The sequence below is a fragment of the Takifugu flavidus genome, chromosome 12 (genome assembly GCF_003711565.1).
Source record: "Takifugu flavidus isolate HTHZ2018 chromosome 12, ASM371156v2, whole genome shotgun sequence".
NCBI lineage: Eukaryota > Metazoa > Chordata > Actinopteri > Tetraodontiformes > Tetraodontidae > Takifugu > Takifugu flavidus.
This window is the reverse complement of record NC_079531.1, coordinates 5735452-5753359: the sequence shown is the minus strand read 5'-3', so window position 1 is coordinate 5753359 and position 17908 is coordinate 5735452. Positions and strand designations below refer to the sequence as shown.

Genomic DNA, 17908 nt, shown 5'->3' with positions numbered 1-17908 from the left:
GCAGCCATGGCAACGAGGGTGTAGTTCAAGCGCTGGACACAGGGTGTGAGTGTTGGGCAGCGGGAAGACAGGCAGCTAGCGGGGTTTTTGTTCCTGGAGTTGGCTCAAGGTGGTTTATAGTTCACTTTTTATTTCATTTAATAAATCATGACCAAACAACATGCGTTTGAGAGCTCCTCCATTCTGTGAATCATAAACCGCTGCAGCCGGCCCCGCCCAAACGTTCAGGAATGGATTGTGTGGCGAGAACAAGGAAAGCAAATAAGTTGAATGAGGATGAGATCTGTCGGGATGACCTTTGTTCCCTTGTTTAAATTCCCTTTGACAAACAGCCGGGCAGATCTTTACAGGTGCATATTCAGGAAATGACGAGGGCGGCGAATTCACGCAGGATTTTAGATTTGTGGTTTCACTGACACCACATTATGAGGTGATTATTGTTATTATAAAAAAGTGTCCCACAATAGGCTGTGCAACATGCTGCTACCTATGAAGCTGCCTCACTGTGACGGTCACCTGTAGAGATCAGAGGTGAGTGTGTGGATTTATCGACTCATTCATTCTGCACAAAGGAGGAAAAGGCCAATAATTAACATTTTGGGGGAGATTTGTGTTCATGGGGGGTGGGCGGGGGTCATTCAACCTGTAGTCCTGTTTATTTCTCTAAAAAAATGACCAACTATATTTAGAATTAAAGATGAGGACTGTCATTGTTTTAAAGGTAGCTAAAATCACAGGGTTTTGAATCATTATTGGCCTGTTGAGCAATAAAGCTTCCCAATGCGAGGGGCCAAATACGCCCAGATTCCCAGTGCTCCCAGTTAAAGACTGTCCTTCAATGGAGCAGAATAAACTGGGATTTAAGGATGAAGGATCTTCATCAGGTTTCAGTGTTGCCACCCACCTACACTGGGCGGTTATGTAATTCTGTAACGAGTATTACCTAACAGTCCACATCTCGCCAGTTTGGACTCCTCGGACTGGTTACCATTACCAAACGGGGACTCTTTGTGCACCCGTACGCCTACATCGTATCTGGACTTAAGGAAAGGGCTGGGAAAAAAACCCCCCACGGGGCTAAAATCCATCCGGCGCGCGATCACGACACCGCCAGAGCGCGCTCCCGTCGACGAGCGCAGGTTGTGAGCAGTCGGTCGGGCCGTCGCGGTGCTCCGGGAATGACTCCCACGCTGCCTCGGCGATGGCGCGCCCCTGCACACTTTCTCCCCTGAAAACATCTACCTCAGGCGGTCGGCTGCCGACCGCGCCCGCGTCCGAGAGAAGCGCTCCCGCACTGCGATGCTGACAGCATGTTTGTCCGCCGAGGAGCTCCGCGCTGCGCAGCATAGAGGAGACGGCAGAGAGGAGCACCGTGCGCTCACAGGTAGGCTGATCCCACACCGATGTGCTGTTTAAACGCCCGGGTCTGGTCGTTTTTGCTCACACCATCTGATCCATATGGGTGCGTGTGGGTTTTTTGGGTTATTTTATTTATTTTTTTGTCTGCTGGCGATCTGTCAGGCCCAACAGGTCAGAGTACACTGGTGGGGAACTTTGCCCAGCACTTCCCATTGGAGAGCGGGTGTTAATGTGTCTGAATGCACGGGCGGTTTCAGGGACAAATGGGCTGTGTGAAGCATTCTGGTACTATTTTTTCTCAGATTCCCAGTAGTGCCGCGGGAGGACACAACGTGATAAACCCCGCGGCAGATGGAACACTTCACATCATGTCCAGGCCTTGATTAAACGTTGGATTTACGATTGATGTATTGGAAAATTATTCCTGATCTTTCTTTCAAACAGGAGATTTATGGCTCATAAGGATGGAACTGGTTTAAAGACGGTCATGCAGCCTCGGGAAGCCTGCACCCGCCTCCACATGTGAACTATTGAAGTGTGCACAAAGAAAAGAGTACATGTTGGCATCGCGTGATGTAACAGAGTCCAGGTTTAGCCTTCAGCAGTCATCGTCTCTCTGCTGTAGCATGTTTTCACTGGGACAGAGGTGTTCTGTTGGACATGGTGGATGGGCCGTGCCTTTTGGAGGGTGCTCAGAGGCCGGCGTCTCACCCCGAGGCTTAGGTGGCAGATCGGCTGCTTGATTAAATATGTGGGTCTTTGTTTCGGGCGACTTAATCGCCCTGCTGCTCCTCCCGCCCGCCGTCCTTCAGAAGGTTGCAGGACAGAGATTGAGCTGCGGCGGGCTGCCGGGTAAAATAAAGTTAATCTCGTCTGGGTTGATTTCTAGGAGATTATGGGATGATATGATCCCCCCCACCTCCTCGGCCTTCCCGAACTGTCGAAATCAGCGTCAAATCCCCGGGAAAAGATGAGAGAGTAGATGCACGGAGATGTTCTGAGTTTTGGGTTGTTGTTTGAGTGTTGGCTCGACTGTCTCCATCGATCTCCCGCAGCCTTGATCTGGATGACATCCCCCTGCTGAAGAAGCTGCTCGGTGAGGCTGTGTGGGCTGGAGCAGCGCTGCCCACACGAGATGGAGCTCCATCTGGTAGAAATATAGTTTGACATGAAAATATTCAGTGGGTTCTCTTTGCTGTCGCTGTTACCAAGTCTGGTACCAATTAGCCCTGACCAGCAAACCCAAACGTAGCAGAACGGACTAACTATTAAGATCCTCAATGGTGATGGAACACAACAGGGGAGGTCAACACCGAGCTCGCCAGGATGGTGTCCACCTGGTCTAATCAGATTTTTTGGCATGATCGGGATCCATTTCAGAAGGATCCACAGCGGAGACGTCCTCCTGCCACCTCACTGGGTCAGTGCGACTGCCATGAGTCCCTTTCCCACCAAAATTTCCAGGGAATTCTATTGCCAGGCTTATTCGTTGGGAGTTTGGGTTGGGAGTTTGTGTTTGTGTTTCCACCACACCTTCACTTGGAAATCTGTTCAGATCAGGCTGACGACGTCTCTTCCTCACCAATCGGCGTTCTCCAGCACGCAGCCCCGCCCCTCGAGATTTCTGGGAAACTTTAAAAGATTATTTATTTATTTTGTTCCAGGGAACATTTGGGGCTGAGGGAACGGTCTCTCAGGAGGAAACACACCGAGGTTTCTCAAAAATCCCATTCCTGGTTGAAAAGGGGCTAATGTGGAGGATGAGGTTCGGGATTGATGGTTGCTTGATGGTATTTGCCGGAACAAATATCCGGGAATCCCAGAGGCTCAAACCCCAACCGAGGACGGAGGGAAGCTCGTGGGTGGGGGCCCATCTTTGGACCTGTATTCTATTAGAACCTGTCACGTGATCGGTCTGATCAGGACGCGGATGAATCCTCACCACTGATGTACGGCACCGCGCCGGAGAGAGAAACCCGGAGCAACAGTTTTCATATCTTCCCTCCTCCTCACACTCACTTCCTCCCTCCTCTCACGTGTGGAAACGCTCGCCGTGACTCATGGACGCATCTGCTGCAAACACGTAGGCAGCCGTTCCTCACGCCGCCGCGGCGCCGCCTGGTACCGGCTGCTGAAGAGTGTGTAGGCTGCCCTATTTTCCTTGCGAAACGCCATGTAGGCCAACAGCGATCAGGGCTGCGTTCAGCTCCTGATCCCAGAGCAGATCCGGACGACAGCCTGACTTCTTCAGCCATTACTTCTGTTTTACCGGAACTGTTCGGGTTTTTCCCGCCCGTCATGCTGTGGCGCCTGTATTCCTGCATGTTTTGTGAAGTCAACAATGACATATGCGCTCAAACATGACCTCTTTCTTTTTTTGCACCTCCAGCTATTTTAAGGCCTCCTCAGAATAGTCATCTGTGTCGCCTCGGTCCTTTATATCGGCTTCGCTGCTGTCTTAATATTTTTTTTGTCCATGAGCGCTAGCGTGAGGCGGTCTCTAAAACTGGGCCCATCATGCACTGCACGTGGAGGCTTGGACTCTCCTTTGTTGGCAAAGTTAATCGCCATATTATCCTATTTTGTTGCATTTCTCTGGACATTTGACACACACCAGGAAGTCTTTTTCAGAGAAGACAAAATCCCCCCCATCCCCCGCAACAAGTGGGGCCTCTGTTGACGGCATGATGTAATGCACCGGCTCTCCTCTGGAACGGTGCTGCTGCTATCAGAGGCACGGAGATACGGCGGCGCGGCCCTCGGCCTCGCCCGCACGCCTGTCTGGCCGCTCGCATTCTGCTGAATCAGCAGGTTTTTGTGGGAGTCAGTCAACAGCAGCTCAGTGAGGCAACAGGCCAAAGGGGGCTGGTGGCAACCTGCTGCAGCAGCGCTGGATGCTGACCAAGCTGCTCGTCCTGTCGGTTAGCGATCGGGTTAAAAGGGAAGCACTTCCTCCACCGCCGCGCCGGGTCGCTCAGGTGCCGGAGGAGGTCTGTGCCTACGGGCCATTACTGAGGCCTGAGGATGGGATGCAGTGGGAATATTGTTGAGGCCCATCAGGAAGAGTCTAATTACACTTAATCAGGACATTCCTGCGTTCCCTCTGTTTGTTTACAGAACACAGGACACGCTGGTAGTAATAGTAAAGAGACAGAAGCTGCTTCAGTAGACCATCAACGTGGTCGGGAGTCACGTACAAACCAACTCCAGGTCAAACTAGCTGCTGTTCCAATTACAAGTTTGTAATACTATAGGTAATAAAATGTATGTTAGTGCAACATTCACACCGTAACAACACAGGAGTAAATAATATGAGTGAATAGTGATTGAAAATGTTTTTAGGGTTTATTTTTCCACACTTTTTACTGCTGGTTAATCACGACGCATTAATGCATCTATTATCCCCAAATGTGTGAATTTGGTTTAATTTCCTGACTCTTGGGGTGCTGCAAAGTCCACTGATAAATAAAAACTCTTGCATGAATTCCCAGCATCACTCCGGGATGATGTAATCCCTGATAATGGCGCGTCTCTGAGGGAAGCAGCCTTGAGTGTCGCTCGCTGCAGCCTCCGGTGGGTTTGACGTCTGGAGGTGGCTTCATCTCATCCCTCCCTCCATCTCTCCCTCCCTTCCTCCATCCCTCCCCTCCCCATCTCTCTCTCCCACTCACGTTTCTCCACAGCGGGCTCGTGCCGTCCACCGGCAACATGGAGGCTGCAAGTGTGGTTGCTGCGGTGATTGAGAATGCCGCCTCAGGACCCAGTGGTGAACCAGGAAGTGGTGACGTCCTTGAGCGGTAAGTGTACAAGTGCATATACAAGTGCACGAACAAGTATGGCAGCATTTCCTGAAAACTCCCTTGCAACTGTAAATGTCAGGGATTACAACATTGTCCTCATTTCATGACCTCATCACGCTGCGCCGCGGTGACACGCTCGCTTTCTTGTTGCTCATCAAAGTTGAGCTGCAGAAGCCTCCCCCTCCCCTCGCAGATACGTCGAGTTGCATCGCAAGTGAAGGTTCTGCAGAGCTCTCCCCTGTGAGAGGACTGTATTTATGGCACATGAATAGATGAGATTCGCTTCACTGAGTGCACACAAAAGACACCTTGCTCTTTCATTGTTCAAGATGCAACAGTTTTTCATGTGTATGAGGGATTTATGACCATTTAGAGTTGATTATAAGATAAATAACAATACATTTTTTAGAATACTAATGTTTTATGACCAACAGGACTATACCAGCCCTTTGTTGCATGTTGGTGCAGTGACATGAATTGAGTTTTCTGAATTCGCCCTGCTCACTTGCTCCCTCTGGTGACTGTAGTAACGAACTACACGTCTAGTCCCCCTCCAGTTTACTGATTTATTAACCGGGGAGGTGGAGGCATGGGGTCATATGTATGATTCTGCTTTGATGTGATAGATTCTTCTGTCTGTGCAGAGATGTGCAACCATCTACTCACTCATGCGATGACGATGCCTTACCTCATGCTACCAGTAAAGCTCCTCCAGAAGAAAAAGAGCTGCAGGAGATGTCCACTGCCCAGGTACACACACACACACACACACACACACACACACACACAGTATATATGCTAAGTCCCGAGTTGCTAAGATACCAATGTTGTCACAGATAAGTGATGTCATCGCCCCTCCCTGCTGTTGAGTCACTTTAAGCGTAACAGGCTCCATCTGACTTTGCATGGAATGGTGTTTTTTTAATCAATAAATGACAACTTTTCTCCATGTCTCCTGTTTCTGTGTGTTCAGGTGAGGAGTGATGACATCACAGAGCACCCAGCCGAGCCCCTCCTGCGCTCCTGCGTCAGCACAGCCAGCATGAAGGTCAAGAACGTGAAGAAGTAGGTGAAGCCGGGACTCATCCAGCTCAGGGAAATAAAAAGCTTTTAAAGGATGGAAGAGGCGCAGCCGTTCTGTGTCTTTAACCCTGTTCTGACACACGGTCCTCATCCATCTCCCCTCCACTCTCCTGTTCCTTTAAGGTTGACATTCCCCAGAGGTCATTTCCCCAGGCTGGCTGAGTGTGCCCATTTTCACTATGAGACCGTTGACTTTGGTAACGTTCAGGTGAGTCCTGAGAACCTTCACACACAGACTCACACACACACGTGCAGCAGGTTTCTCTGCTCCAGTACAGCAGCTCTTGGTCTTCCCTTTCTCCATTGTTTACATATAATTTCACCTGAAGGATCCATCAAATGTTGGCTGCCTCATCTCACGAGTGCTGCTTTTATTAGCCCCTCTCATGTGAAAGCCTGTTGCAGCAGTTGGTTAATCCTTCGCATTACAGCATATTGGTGTCAGAGGCAGCTGGCCTGACTAAATCTGTGATGCCACCATATTAGTTTGACTTATGTCATCCATTACACCTCAGAATGACACCATCGAGCAAAATGACGCATCAACTGTGGAATAAAAGCAATGATTTTACATCCGTGACGTCACCGCGAGGCTCGACTCCCTGGTTCACCCCCTTGTTATTCTGCGCGTTGACCAACAGGGGGCAGTAGGTGCCCCCAAAAGGAGATGCCAGCGCAGCTGAACACAAAAGAGAGCCGAAGCATGCATGACGTAGCCTTAATGGACTAGAGTGAAGCAGGCTGGAGGGGAGATAATTCCCAGGATGCTCTCTCATTGTGCATGGTGGCTGTCCTCGTCAGAGCGGGGGCGAGTCAAAACAAAGAGGGATGTCAGTCTCCCTGTTGTCCTCCCCTCAGACGCACAAAGATGTGATTAATGCTTTGAAATCTCCGTGATACTTTTGAATGATTCCATAACCTGATTTGAGGGCCTTTCTCCCTGCTGTAGCTCCCATGATGCATTTGCTTGTGTCTATATTTACAGAATGGGGGGAGTAGAAAAAGGAGAGCGGCGATCAGGTTCTGCGGAGCGGCACGAGGACATCAGACAGTCTCTGTCTGCAGCCGGCCCCCCATGATCGCTCTGCAGATTAGCTCCAGTCTCGCCTCCAGACTGGGGCGTATTTGCCTCTTGCGCAGCTGTATGATGGATGAGCCCGAGCATCCCGTTTAAAGCCAAACCCCCTTCTGTCACCAGAGAAAGGAGAGCAGTCGTGAGGGAAGGGAGGGGGGGGAGGGTCGCGGATGCGGAGTACAGGAGAGGGAGGAGGGGGAAGAGCCTAGCAGGAAGCAGGAGGGTTAAGACACAAAGTGGGGACCATCTTCTTCTCCTACATTCTGCTTTGAATGGAGCTGCAAACGCGTGCAGAAGCTGGTGGATGAGTTTTTTTTTACGTAAGTGGGCTAACGGCGGGGGCCCGGGGGGGGTGGGGGGGGCAGTGGAACTCTGCAGCCGGGGTTTGTTTTGTGGAGGTCCGGCGTTGCAGCTGAGCACAAAGAGGAGCTCTCAACAGATGGACATGGAGGTGTGAGATGCTTTAGCTGCAGGTAACCTGGGCGCACGCGTGTTTCTCTCATGTTTGTTAGCTTCTGCTGGCCGAGCTGAGCTCTCCCCCGGGCTTTATTTTGAAGGGATTAGCCTTGGAAGTGGGAGCCTCGAGGAGGAAGTCGTTGCTGAGCACACCTTTGATAGGAAATGTTGATTTATTTCTAAAGGACTCTAGCGTTTTAGATCTATTTTTATTTGTTCAGTTCAGCAACAAAGCTGAGGCTGTGATTCCTGCTGTAACCTCAAAAACTCATTCAAGATCAGGTTTCTCCACAATCTTTGTCTGCTGCCTCGCTGGTGAGGAGTAAATAGGTCGTTGCATGTTGTGTAACAAGATATCTGGAAGATGGCTAAGTTATAAATAACCAGAACTTCTCTTTGCTCCCAGGCTTCTGAAGGCTGGTGTATTTGACTGCGTCCCCAAAACCTTCATCTTCTTGCTTTTTGGGCTCTTTTAGGACAGAGAAGAAGAAGAAGTCTGCACTGACTTCAGTATCTTATCAGTGTCTGAATAATACATGTGATGCTGCAGGAGTGAGAGTGAAAAAAATGGTGCCGCTAGCTGAGGAAATACAGTTAAATCTCCCACCACCAGTATAAAAGTCCCAATGGATTGTTAAAACTGGACAAACTGGCTGGAAATTGGGCAAAGTTGTGGTACATCAAGCAAAGAGGAGCCTCCAGCGGCACTTTTTCTGCACCACAGAGTGACAAAACTCTTGGTGCACAGCTGTTGGATTATATGCATTTATTATTGACGATGGAGCCCCCCAAGTCTCTCACTAATGGCTTCTGTCTGTGCAGTCGGCTCTGGTGGAGGGACAGAGCGAAGGACCGAAGGCTGGCACCGACTCTAAAGAGCCGCTCTTCCTCGTCCAGATTACATGCCAGGTAACAGGACGCTCCGCTGCCGGAGGAAACAATGGTGAGAGCTTCCTTTTCTAGTCTCTGAACCTCCCCGCTTTTGCTTCAATTAGGGCCGAAACTGGCTCGTCAAAAGATCCTACGAGGACTTCCGGGTGCTCGACAAACACCTGCACTTATGCATCTATGACCGCCGCTACTCAGAGCTCAGCGAGTTGCCAAGATTGGACGCGTTGAAGGACGCGGCTGAGGTGCGACGTGCGACGATTAGAAACCAGGCTCTCCATTCAGCTCGGAAACCTCAGTGAAACTCCGTTCTTGTGTTCCAGTCGGTGACCAAGATGTTGTCCACCTACCTCTCCCGCTTCTCTGCCATCGCTGACAACAAGATCAACTGTGGTCCAGTGCTGACATGGATGGAGGTATCTGCTCACTGGTCCTCTCCCACCTGCTAATACTAAGAATTTAGGCCTAAAAGTCTGACCCTGCAATGTTCTAAAAGTAAAATGGAATGCCCTTTTACTAGATCGACAACAAGGGGAACCATCTGCTGGTGTCTGAGGAGGCCTCCATCAATGTTCCTGCCATCGCCGCCGCCCACGTCACCAAGCGTTACACGGCCCAGGCCACCGACGAGCTGACGTTTGAGGTAACCGCTGTGTGCGAATCACCGTTTCCTTTGGTGTTCCGTCAACTTTGACTGGACTTTTCTCTCCGTGGCATCCAGGTGGGGGATATCGTGTCAGTCATAGACATGCCTCCGAAAGAGGACACGGGATGGTGGCGAGGGAAACATGGCTTCCAGGTGGGCCAGCTTCATTAGCTCCGTTAGCAAGGGCTATTTTTGCGTAGCAGAAGTCACTTTAGCATCACTGGTTTTGCATAATATAACTTACAACAGCTGTTATAACTTTATTAATATTTTATGCATGCTAGCTTGCTTTGCTTGCTAAAGACTCCAACCAGAGCTGGCTGAAATACACAATGAGGCTTCACCCTGTTTTTCCCTGTATAAATGTTATTTTTAAATATATATTTTACACTTATTGACATGCTCAGATGGATTTTCTGCCAGCTAAGTGCCTTCAACAAGAAGCCAAACATTGATGCAAATAATTGATTCTGACTGCAGCTTCTCTTCCCATGTTTTCCCCCCCTTATCGTCACATCTGCTGCGTCTCCTCCTCCTCCTCCTGCAGGTGGGCTTCTTTCCCTGCGACTGTGTCGAACTGATAAATGACAAGATCCCCGACAGTGTTCAGAACTCGGTGCCGAAGCCAGGTGCCTCTTCTGGATAATTGACTTGAAATTCCCTCCCAGGGACTTCGTTCCACGTTTAAATTGTCTGGTGTTATCTGAACCAGTGTGCAAGAAACACGGGAAGCTGATAACGTTCCTGAGGACGTTCATGAAGTCCCGGCCGCCGCCCCAGAAGCTGCGCCAGCGAGGGATCCTCAGGGAGAGAGTGTTCGGCTGCGACCTGGGGGAGCATCTGCACAACTCAGGACATGAAGGTGAATTCACAGTCCAGTTATATCTGGAGGGTTTTAGTGAGTGTTTCATGGTAGCGCAGATTCTTACAGAATACAGGTTTTTTGTGCGGCACATTAGCATCAATAGCGCACGTTATGGAAAAACCGTGCAGTATTTGCCGAGAGAGGTTTGAAAAAAGAAGTCATGTTGTAAGGACATGCTCAAACAAGCCGTCTCTCACGCCGCTGCTGTCTCCCGCAGTCCCGCAGGTTGTCAAGAGCTGTGCCGAATTCATCGAGAAACACGGCGTCGTGGATGGAATATACAGGGTGTCTGGGATCTCCTCCAACATCCAGAAACTCAGGTGACGTATTCCTCGCAGCTTTAGAGCCGCCCTCCATCCTGATGTGGTTCCCGCTGCTCCCCCAGTCTGAAGCGCTTGTGTGTTTTTATTTCATCACATTGGTGAATAGATCCGATTCTATAGCCGGTGGTTGACCTCTGTCCGTCCTCTCCCACCCTCACAGGCACGAGTTCGACTCTGAGCAGATCCCAGACCTGACCAGAGACGTCTTCAGGCAGGACATCCACTCCGTGGGCTCCCTCTGCAAGCTGTACTTCAGAGAGCTGCCCAACCCTCTGCTCACCTACCAGCTCTACGACAGATTCTCGGTAAGAGCCGGAGCCGTGGAACTGGGGCAGAGAATTATGTCGTGGATAAAAATGGAAATCAGCGTAGCCGGTTCGTCACCATGTGCAGAGGGGACGGGCGTGTGGGGGAACGCACATTTACACGCCAGTAATTGCATTTTCAAATCAAGCAACAAACTGGGTCATTGCATTGTTTGGAGCTCGCTGGCGACAGCAGGGGACATGCGCGCTGAAATGAGTCCAAACTCTGCCACTGCTCCGAATGCAAAAAAGGGTCAAATAAACCGCGCTGATCTCTATATTCACAGGAGGCCGTGTCTGCTGCCACAGATGAGGAGAGGCTGGTCAAAATCCACAACGTCATCCAGCAGCTTCCCCCTCCACATTACAGGTCACGTTTAAAGCTCACTCCTGCACCCTGGTGGCGTGAAGTGGGATCGATTTTCTTTGAAAGGGCGTTTTTGCCTTGTTTTTGCATCCTCAGCTGGGATGCAAACGCTTAAATTACATCGCAGTATTGGTCTTTTTATGTTTTACCTTTGATACAACTCCCCCTGCTGGTATTTTTGAGGATGGCAGCAATCCAAAAAGAGAATAATGTTAAAATTATTGTCTGTAAATTAAATTCCTGCATACTAAATATAATCTTTTATTCATTTCCAGGACTCTGGAGTACCTCATGAGACACCTCTCCCACCTGGCAACCTTCAGCTCCACCACCAACATGCACACTAAGAACCTGGCCATCGTCTGGGCCCCAAACCTCCTCAGGTGACTTTCAGCAAGCTGGCGCTCGCGTGGCTGCGAACTGGGTCACGTCCCAGCGCTCCGGAGCAGCTAAATAGGTTGCGATGTTCTCTGACTGCGTTCCAGGTCCAGGCAGATTGAGTCGGCCTGCTTCAGCGGCACGGCGGCGTTCATGGAGGTGCGCATCCAGTCGGTGGTGGTGGAGTTCATACTCAACAACACCGAGGCCCTGTTCAGTACAAAACTGAACGCCATCATTCGGGAAAGCACAGGTGGGTCGGAACAGAGGCCACGCCTCCCGTCGGAGAGGGGTCGATCCCGAGGCGCAACACTCACACCCTTCTATTTTAGGAAACAACACCTTATCCAGACCCAAATCCCTGCTGGTCTGCTCCCCGTCCACCAAGCTGCTCTCCCTGGAGGAGGCCCAGGCCCGCACTCAGGCGCAGCTGAGCTCTCCGGCCACCACCCCCTGCCTCACACACAGCGACTACATCGAGGTGGGCGAGGGGCCCGGAGCGCTGCTCGGGAAGTTCCACACTGTGATCGAGCTGCCGATGGAGAGGTGGGCGGAGCGGACCCCCGGGGGAACGTCAGGCGTCTTCCGTGATTCCACATCGCTCAACGCGTTTTGTCTCTGCGTTGCAGCTGCAAACGGCCTTCCGTTAAAGCCAAGAAGTCTCCCGTCGGCAACTGGCTCTCATTTTTCCACCTGGGAAAGTCTCAATCCGTGTGCAGGCGCAGACTGAAACGACACCCCAGCGAGCCCAATGAAATCAAGAGCATGGCGCTGCCAGGTCAGACCCCTGCCTTTGCCGACCCGGCACCGGCAGCGTCGGGCCTTGACCTTTCTGTCTGCATGCGTCATCTCATGAGGTTTCATCCTTCTGCTCGACCTTGTGATGTTACAGGTGGGAAAGGAAACAGCGGCACCTTGCGTTCTACCAAAAGTGAGGAATCGCTCGCCTCCCTGCACGCCGTCGACGGTAATCCATCAGTTAATCTGGTAATCTGATGCGTTATTGACTCTCAGTGACATCTTGTTCTGTTGGTGATCGCAGGGGAGCCTCCGCCTCGCTGCCCCCGCAGGCCTCGTTCGACCAGCGAAGCCATTTCTGCTGCCTCTCGAGACGAGGCTCATAAAAGCAGGAGTAAGGAGGAGATCAAAGCGCACACGCTCAACGAGAGGCGCCACGGCGCCGAACGGGTCCAAGCCGCACCGTGCGTCCCGGAGGACGATCTGGATCTTTGCCCGCCGGCCGAAGGGATCTCCAGTCTGGACTTCGACCCCATGTCTTTCCAGTGCGCCGTGACGCCCGGGCCGCAGCGCGGCGGAGACGCCGCCACCTGGAGGAGGAGCGCCGGCTGCTCCAGCGAATCGGAACCCATCTCCTCGCCGAACAACAACATCAGCGGCTCTCAGTCCCCGGACCTCAGCCCGGATAAGCCTATCTCCCCGACACTCAGGAAGAAATATTCCAAGGCGCATCCGCCCTCTTCCCCGCCGCCTTTTCCTCCTCCTCCCCGCCATTGGAAAAGCGCGACTCGCCGGCGGAAGGCGGGAAAGTGGCGAGGGCGCCTTATCAACACTGCAGCCCGCTCAGCACGGTGAGCCAGGCATCGGCGCTGACGGACCTCACCCAGTCGGCACAGAACCTGCCCGATCCAGGTGAGTACGGCTGCTCTCCACCCCAACACAAGCAGTAGTTGGTAGTTTATTTAAAATGAATGCCATTTGTAGTTTCTTACGACAGCTTCTGTGTCTTCTCCCATCATGTCGTACCATAGCTTTGTTTGTCCTGTCATACTGTAGCGTTGTTTGTCTTATCCCTCCTCAGGAACAGATAGACTTATGAGTTCAGTGTCTGTTCTCCCTCCTCACCCCCCCTCGATGAGTGCGGCACGCAAGTTGGCTTTGGTCCTGGCTGAGTCCGCCCAGAAGGCCAGCGGCGGCTCCCAGAGGAGGGGCAACCTCCAGAGATCGGAAGCTCCTCACGTCCAGGAGAGGCCGCCCCGGCCCTCGATCCTCGAACTTGAGGGGCATCCCCAGGAGTACTCCGCTCCTCGCGGCTCTGGAGAATCCCAGTGGCATACGTTGGGGCACGACCCCGCCGACGGCCACTGCTGCCCTCATCCCTTTCACTTCCTACCGGCATACGGCGGCTCGGACGCTGACGGGCAGGAAAGCTCCGGCAATTTCACACCTAACGTCAGCCCGCTTGGGTCGGGGAGCTTGGACGAGGGAAGTGCGGAGAGGGGCGACCGCAGGGGTGGCAACGAGTTCAGGGAGGTGATGCGAGCAGAACCTACCTGTCAGAGCGTTGGCGTTTCGACGCCTGTCCAGCCTGTGTGCCCCACTCAGAGCCCATCCACCTCTCCTGTGTACGTCAACGCCGACTCCATCAATGTGTTTAATTTCCGGGCTGTCCTGGCAGAGACCGCCATGCCCGCCTCGGTCGAGGAGGTCCTCCCCCGTCACCTGGGCCGCCATTACAGCGAAGAGGAAGACAGACCTCTCGGCCCGGGCGAGAGCCTGTACGTGGTCCATCACAATCGTCAGCTCCACGCTGGAATAACACCCGCGCACCACTGCCCCCGGCCCGACCCCCTGCCCCCCCACCTGGTGGGGCCGAGGGGCTTGTACAGGCAGTCTTCTGAAAGCCGTTACAGCACCTTTGGTTTGCAGCGCCCTCTGTCCCCTCAGTGCGTTCGCTACCGCGGAGACGAGCGTCCCGTCAGCGGCTACCACAGGCAACAGGGTCCGTGGCAGAGGTCTGACGAGAGGGCGGTCGGGCAGCCCGCCATCAGGAGGGCCCGATCCTTCCATGCCCCCAACGTGAGTCACTACGCCCTGGCAGGAAAACACAACGACATGTTTAATGTGGCCCGGACGGCGAGCCAGCGCTACCAGAGGCTAAACCAGACTAGCGTCCAGCCGCAGTTCGACTGCACGACTGTTAATTATCGCTATGGTCCCTGTTCTGGAATGACCCAGGCAGATGACCCCTGCTACTATAAAGAGGCCTGCACCACGCAACAGTCAGACTACTACAACTGCTCGCCGCGCCGCGTCGCTCCTCCCAACAGGCAGTTGCTCCCCGATGCCCGAGGTTTGGAAGGTTTTGAGAGAGCAGCGTACATTCCATTCAAACAGGGGGGAAAATCGAGGAGTAAGACCGCGTCTCCGGCTGTGTCGTCTCCCACCGACAGCCTGGTGTTGCCAACCAGCCCGAGGAACAGAGATATAGTTCACACCAGGAGCAAGTCAGACCCTGGAAACGCTTGCCTCCTCAACGCCAACAGGGTGGATAGTCAAACTGTAACACGAGCTACGTCCCCTCTGTCCGGCCCTGGCATCAGCAGGCGGTTCGGACACCAGTCCGGCGCGGAGCTGCACAGATCCAGGCAGATCCAGTTGGAGCGGCCCAACCCGCCGCTCCGCAAAGTCCCGTCGCTCCCTGAGAGGAGCGGCACCAAGCTGAGAGGCCTGGAACAGAACAGCAGAAGCTACGCGCAGAGCCACGAGCAGGACCGACCCACGGTGGGCTACTCTGGCGCCCCCAAACCCGGCATCCTCAGGAGGTCGGGCAGGTCGCAAAGCACCAGAGAAAACCGCCTCTACCATCAGCACGCCAGATCCCCTCTGGATCCAGAAGCCCCCGGATCCGCTCAGCTCACCAGGAGGACTCAGAGCACTAAAGTCAGGTCCGCGCAGTACGAGCACGTGGACGCGTGCTACGCAGCGCCCAGACCTAGATCTGGAAAAGCCGCGGGCGGATACTTGCCCAGCCAGGGCTGCATGTCCCCCCGTGGACAGAGACTCCTGTCCAAGGCTCTGGGGCGCGAGGCTTTTCACCACGGCGCGCTCAGATCCGAGGCGGGGGTCTACGACTGACTCTGACCGCCACCTTTATCTGATTCCACATCGGCGGCGGGGGGGGAGGGGGCCAAAGGAGTTCAGCACTTTATCCTCTGCCAGACCATCAGTCTGTTCCCGGATCAGAGCGTTTATTCTGACCTTCAGGAGCGGTCGGGGAAGCCCGACCTCCAACGGCTTTTCGAGGGGAGCGAGCGAATACGCAGATTATTTTATTTAAGATTAATTGTCTTAAATTCCGAGAGTTGCCGGAAAACCGTAGAGGCATGAAAAAAAAGGAAAAAACGCGGCTTATATATTTTATTTAAATAGCCAGAGATAAGAAGCCAAATTAACTGGTTTTATGAGTGTGATTGAAGGATAGGAACGTGTCTGAGACGACATCCATTTGAGACGTATTATATTTGTATAAATAACACATCTAACATGTGGCCAGTGTACTGTACACCCTGTTTTCTATTCCAGTCTGATCAGACTTCAAGCACTTTGGAGGAAACTTGTCTTGGTGTGGTGACGCCTCTGGATCTATACCTTTGCTTGCTTTGGCTCGTTGTCAAATACTAAATTAGCACTTTTGGGGTTGAAATGGAAGAGAATAACCTCATAGTTTCTCTTTTTTTTGTTGCTTTCTGTTCTGAGCTGCAGTTCTAGTGACCATTTTATGTTACGGTCGAAGCTGCCAATCCTGCAAACGTGACTGCGAGTTCAAGTGAAACCAAGTGTGCTTTGTTTTTATTGTTTTGTTTTTTCTAAATTTAATGCCGTTGTGGTTTTTTGTCTCAACAATGAACTTCTTTTCTCTATAGGTGACTTTTAACGCTGAGATTCCGATGTGTTATTCATTTCCGAACACGTAGAGGTGGCTATTCGGTTAAGACGTGCTTAATTCATGATTTTAGTGAGTCCCGAACAAATAAAGAGATATCAAACATGGCAGTTTTCGAACCTCTTGTCGTTGCTGGACTTGATTTTGAACTTTGGAAGCTCTCCAAACCGACAAAACAACCCTTGTTAACGACAGTCAACAACGAGTTGATCGACCACACCCGGGTCTGATTACTGCCAGACCTGTTCAATTAGGCAAATCACTTAAATAGAACCCAGTGGACAAAGCACGCTAGGCTATGGGACCTCAAAAACAGACACATGCTACTGTTGGAATCAGAACCAGAGTTATAGGAAGCTGTTGGTGTGGGAAGGGTGACACCAGCCATTATCGACTAATGGAGGCAACTGGGGCAGTGGTCAACCTTCCCAGGAGTGGAAGGCCCCCAAAAATAACTTGGAAGAGCAAAACTGGCTCATCTAGGGGGGTCACAATAGAACCCAGAATGTCTAAAGATGAGTATAGACCCAACTTTCCTCTGTTTGTGGCTGGGCAATAAGGAAGCGGCTGGATTGAATCCAATCGCAACGCTGCGTGTGACCTTAAATGGACAGTTCGTGCTCGAAAAACCTCCAATGTCACCGAGCTAAAACAATTCTGTGAAGACCTAAATTCCTCCGGAGCGTTGTGGAGGAGTCGGTTGTTCCAAATCCTTGATTGCACAAACATTTATTTAAGGTTTAGCTGGCAAACGCTTTCACACATGAGGCCAAATGGGTGTGGATTTTTTTTTACTTAATAAATGAAATCACTGTTGAGAGAACTGCATTTTGTATTCACTTGTTATCTTGGATATCCGAATTTGTGGGCTGATCTGAGACACTAAAGTCTCAAAAGAAACTCGGGTAGGGGTCAACATGAACCTAATGGCAGACGGTGGAAGAAAACCACTTTTCTTCCCCATCTTTTTGGCCAAATTGGGCCCCAGACGGTGCACACCGATGCGTGATGCCACATGTTTATATTTGCTCCTCATGCTGCTGATATTGCTTTTACCACGACCGCACCGCCTCACACAATTTCAAATCATTTCTGCACACCTGACATGTGGATACGCTCCCAAATACACCATTGTAACATAATATGGGTGCAGAATTCCCGACATAGCTGACTGATACGGATCAACATGCTATTAAATTACGTGTCCATCCTGGCAGATGTCAATAAATGTGCACTAATGGAAGAAGGCATGAACAGAATATGAGCAAATTGTGTGTGTATCCCATTTGAGAACATTTAAAGATGTTCAGATGGCTCAAATGTGCCTGCAAATCCCTCAGAGACCAGAATGCTGCTTCTGTTTTTCTTAATGTGAAGGTTTTTTGCAGGAATATCAGTGATGTATTGCTGCAGCAAACACTACTGCATATAAACATAGATTATTTATGTGCCACACCAATAAATACAAATGACTAGAGGCTTTGGGAAGTAACATTTATTTAATCAAAAATGCAGCGAAGAGCTAAATAATTGCACGATTTTCTTTTCTCCCATTTGTTTGAAGCTATTAAAGAGCATACGTGTTTTTGACCACTAGGTGTCACTGTTGCACCAGGAAATTGTCAATCATTCGGGCGTAATCTGAAAAGATCCCATCCTTTGTTGTGCTGTAGATTACT

General features: G+C 51.5%; 1 protein-coding gene across 1 annotated transcript; it reads left to right on the top strand.

Annotated features, from left to right (window-relative positions):
- Nucleotides 1–947: 947 nt before the first annotated feature.
- arhgap32a (Rho GTPase activating protein 32a) lies at nucleotides 948–16336 on the top strand. Its single transcript, XM_057049491.1, is given in 23 exon segments — nucleotides 948–1384; nucleotides 5043–5156; nucleotides 5804–5909; nucleotides 6133–6224; nucleotides 6366–6450; nucleotides 8596–8682; nucleotides 8769–8906; nucleotides 8985–9077; nucleotides 9182–9304; nucleotides 9383–9460; nucleotides 9855–9936; nucleotides 10020–10169; nucleotides 10390–10492; nucleotides 10656–10800; nucleotides 11088–11170; nucleotides 11443–11550; nucleotides 11653–11798; nucleotides 11878–12091; nucleotides 12175–12323; nucleotides 12438–12512; nucleotides 12588–13009; nucleotides 13012–13195; nucleotides 13365–16336. Coding segments are annotated over 22 exon segments (4809 nt in total). The 5' UTR covers nucleotides 948–1384; nucleotides 5043–5067; the 3' UTR covers nucleotides 15422–16336.
- Nucleotides 16337–17908: the final 1572 nt, after the last annotated feature.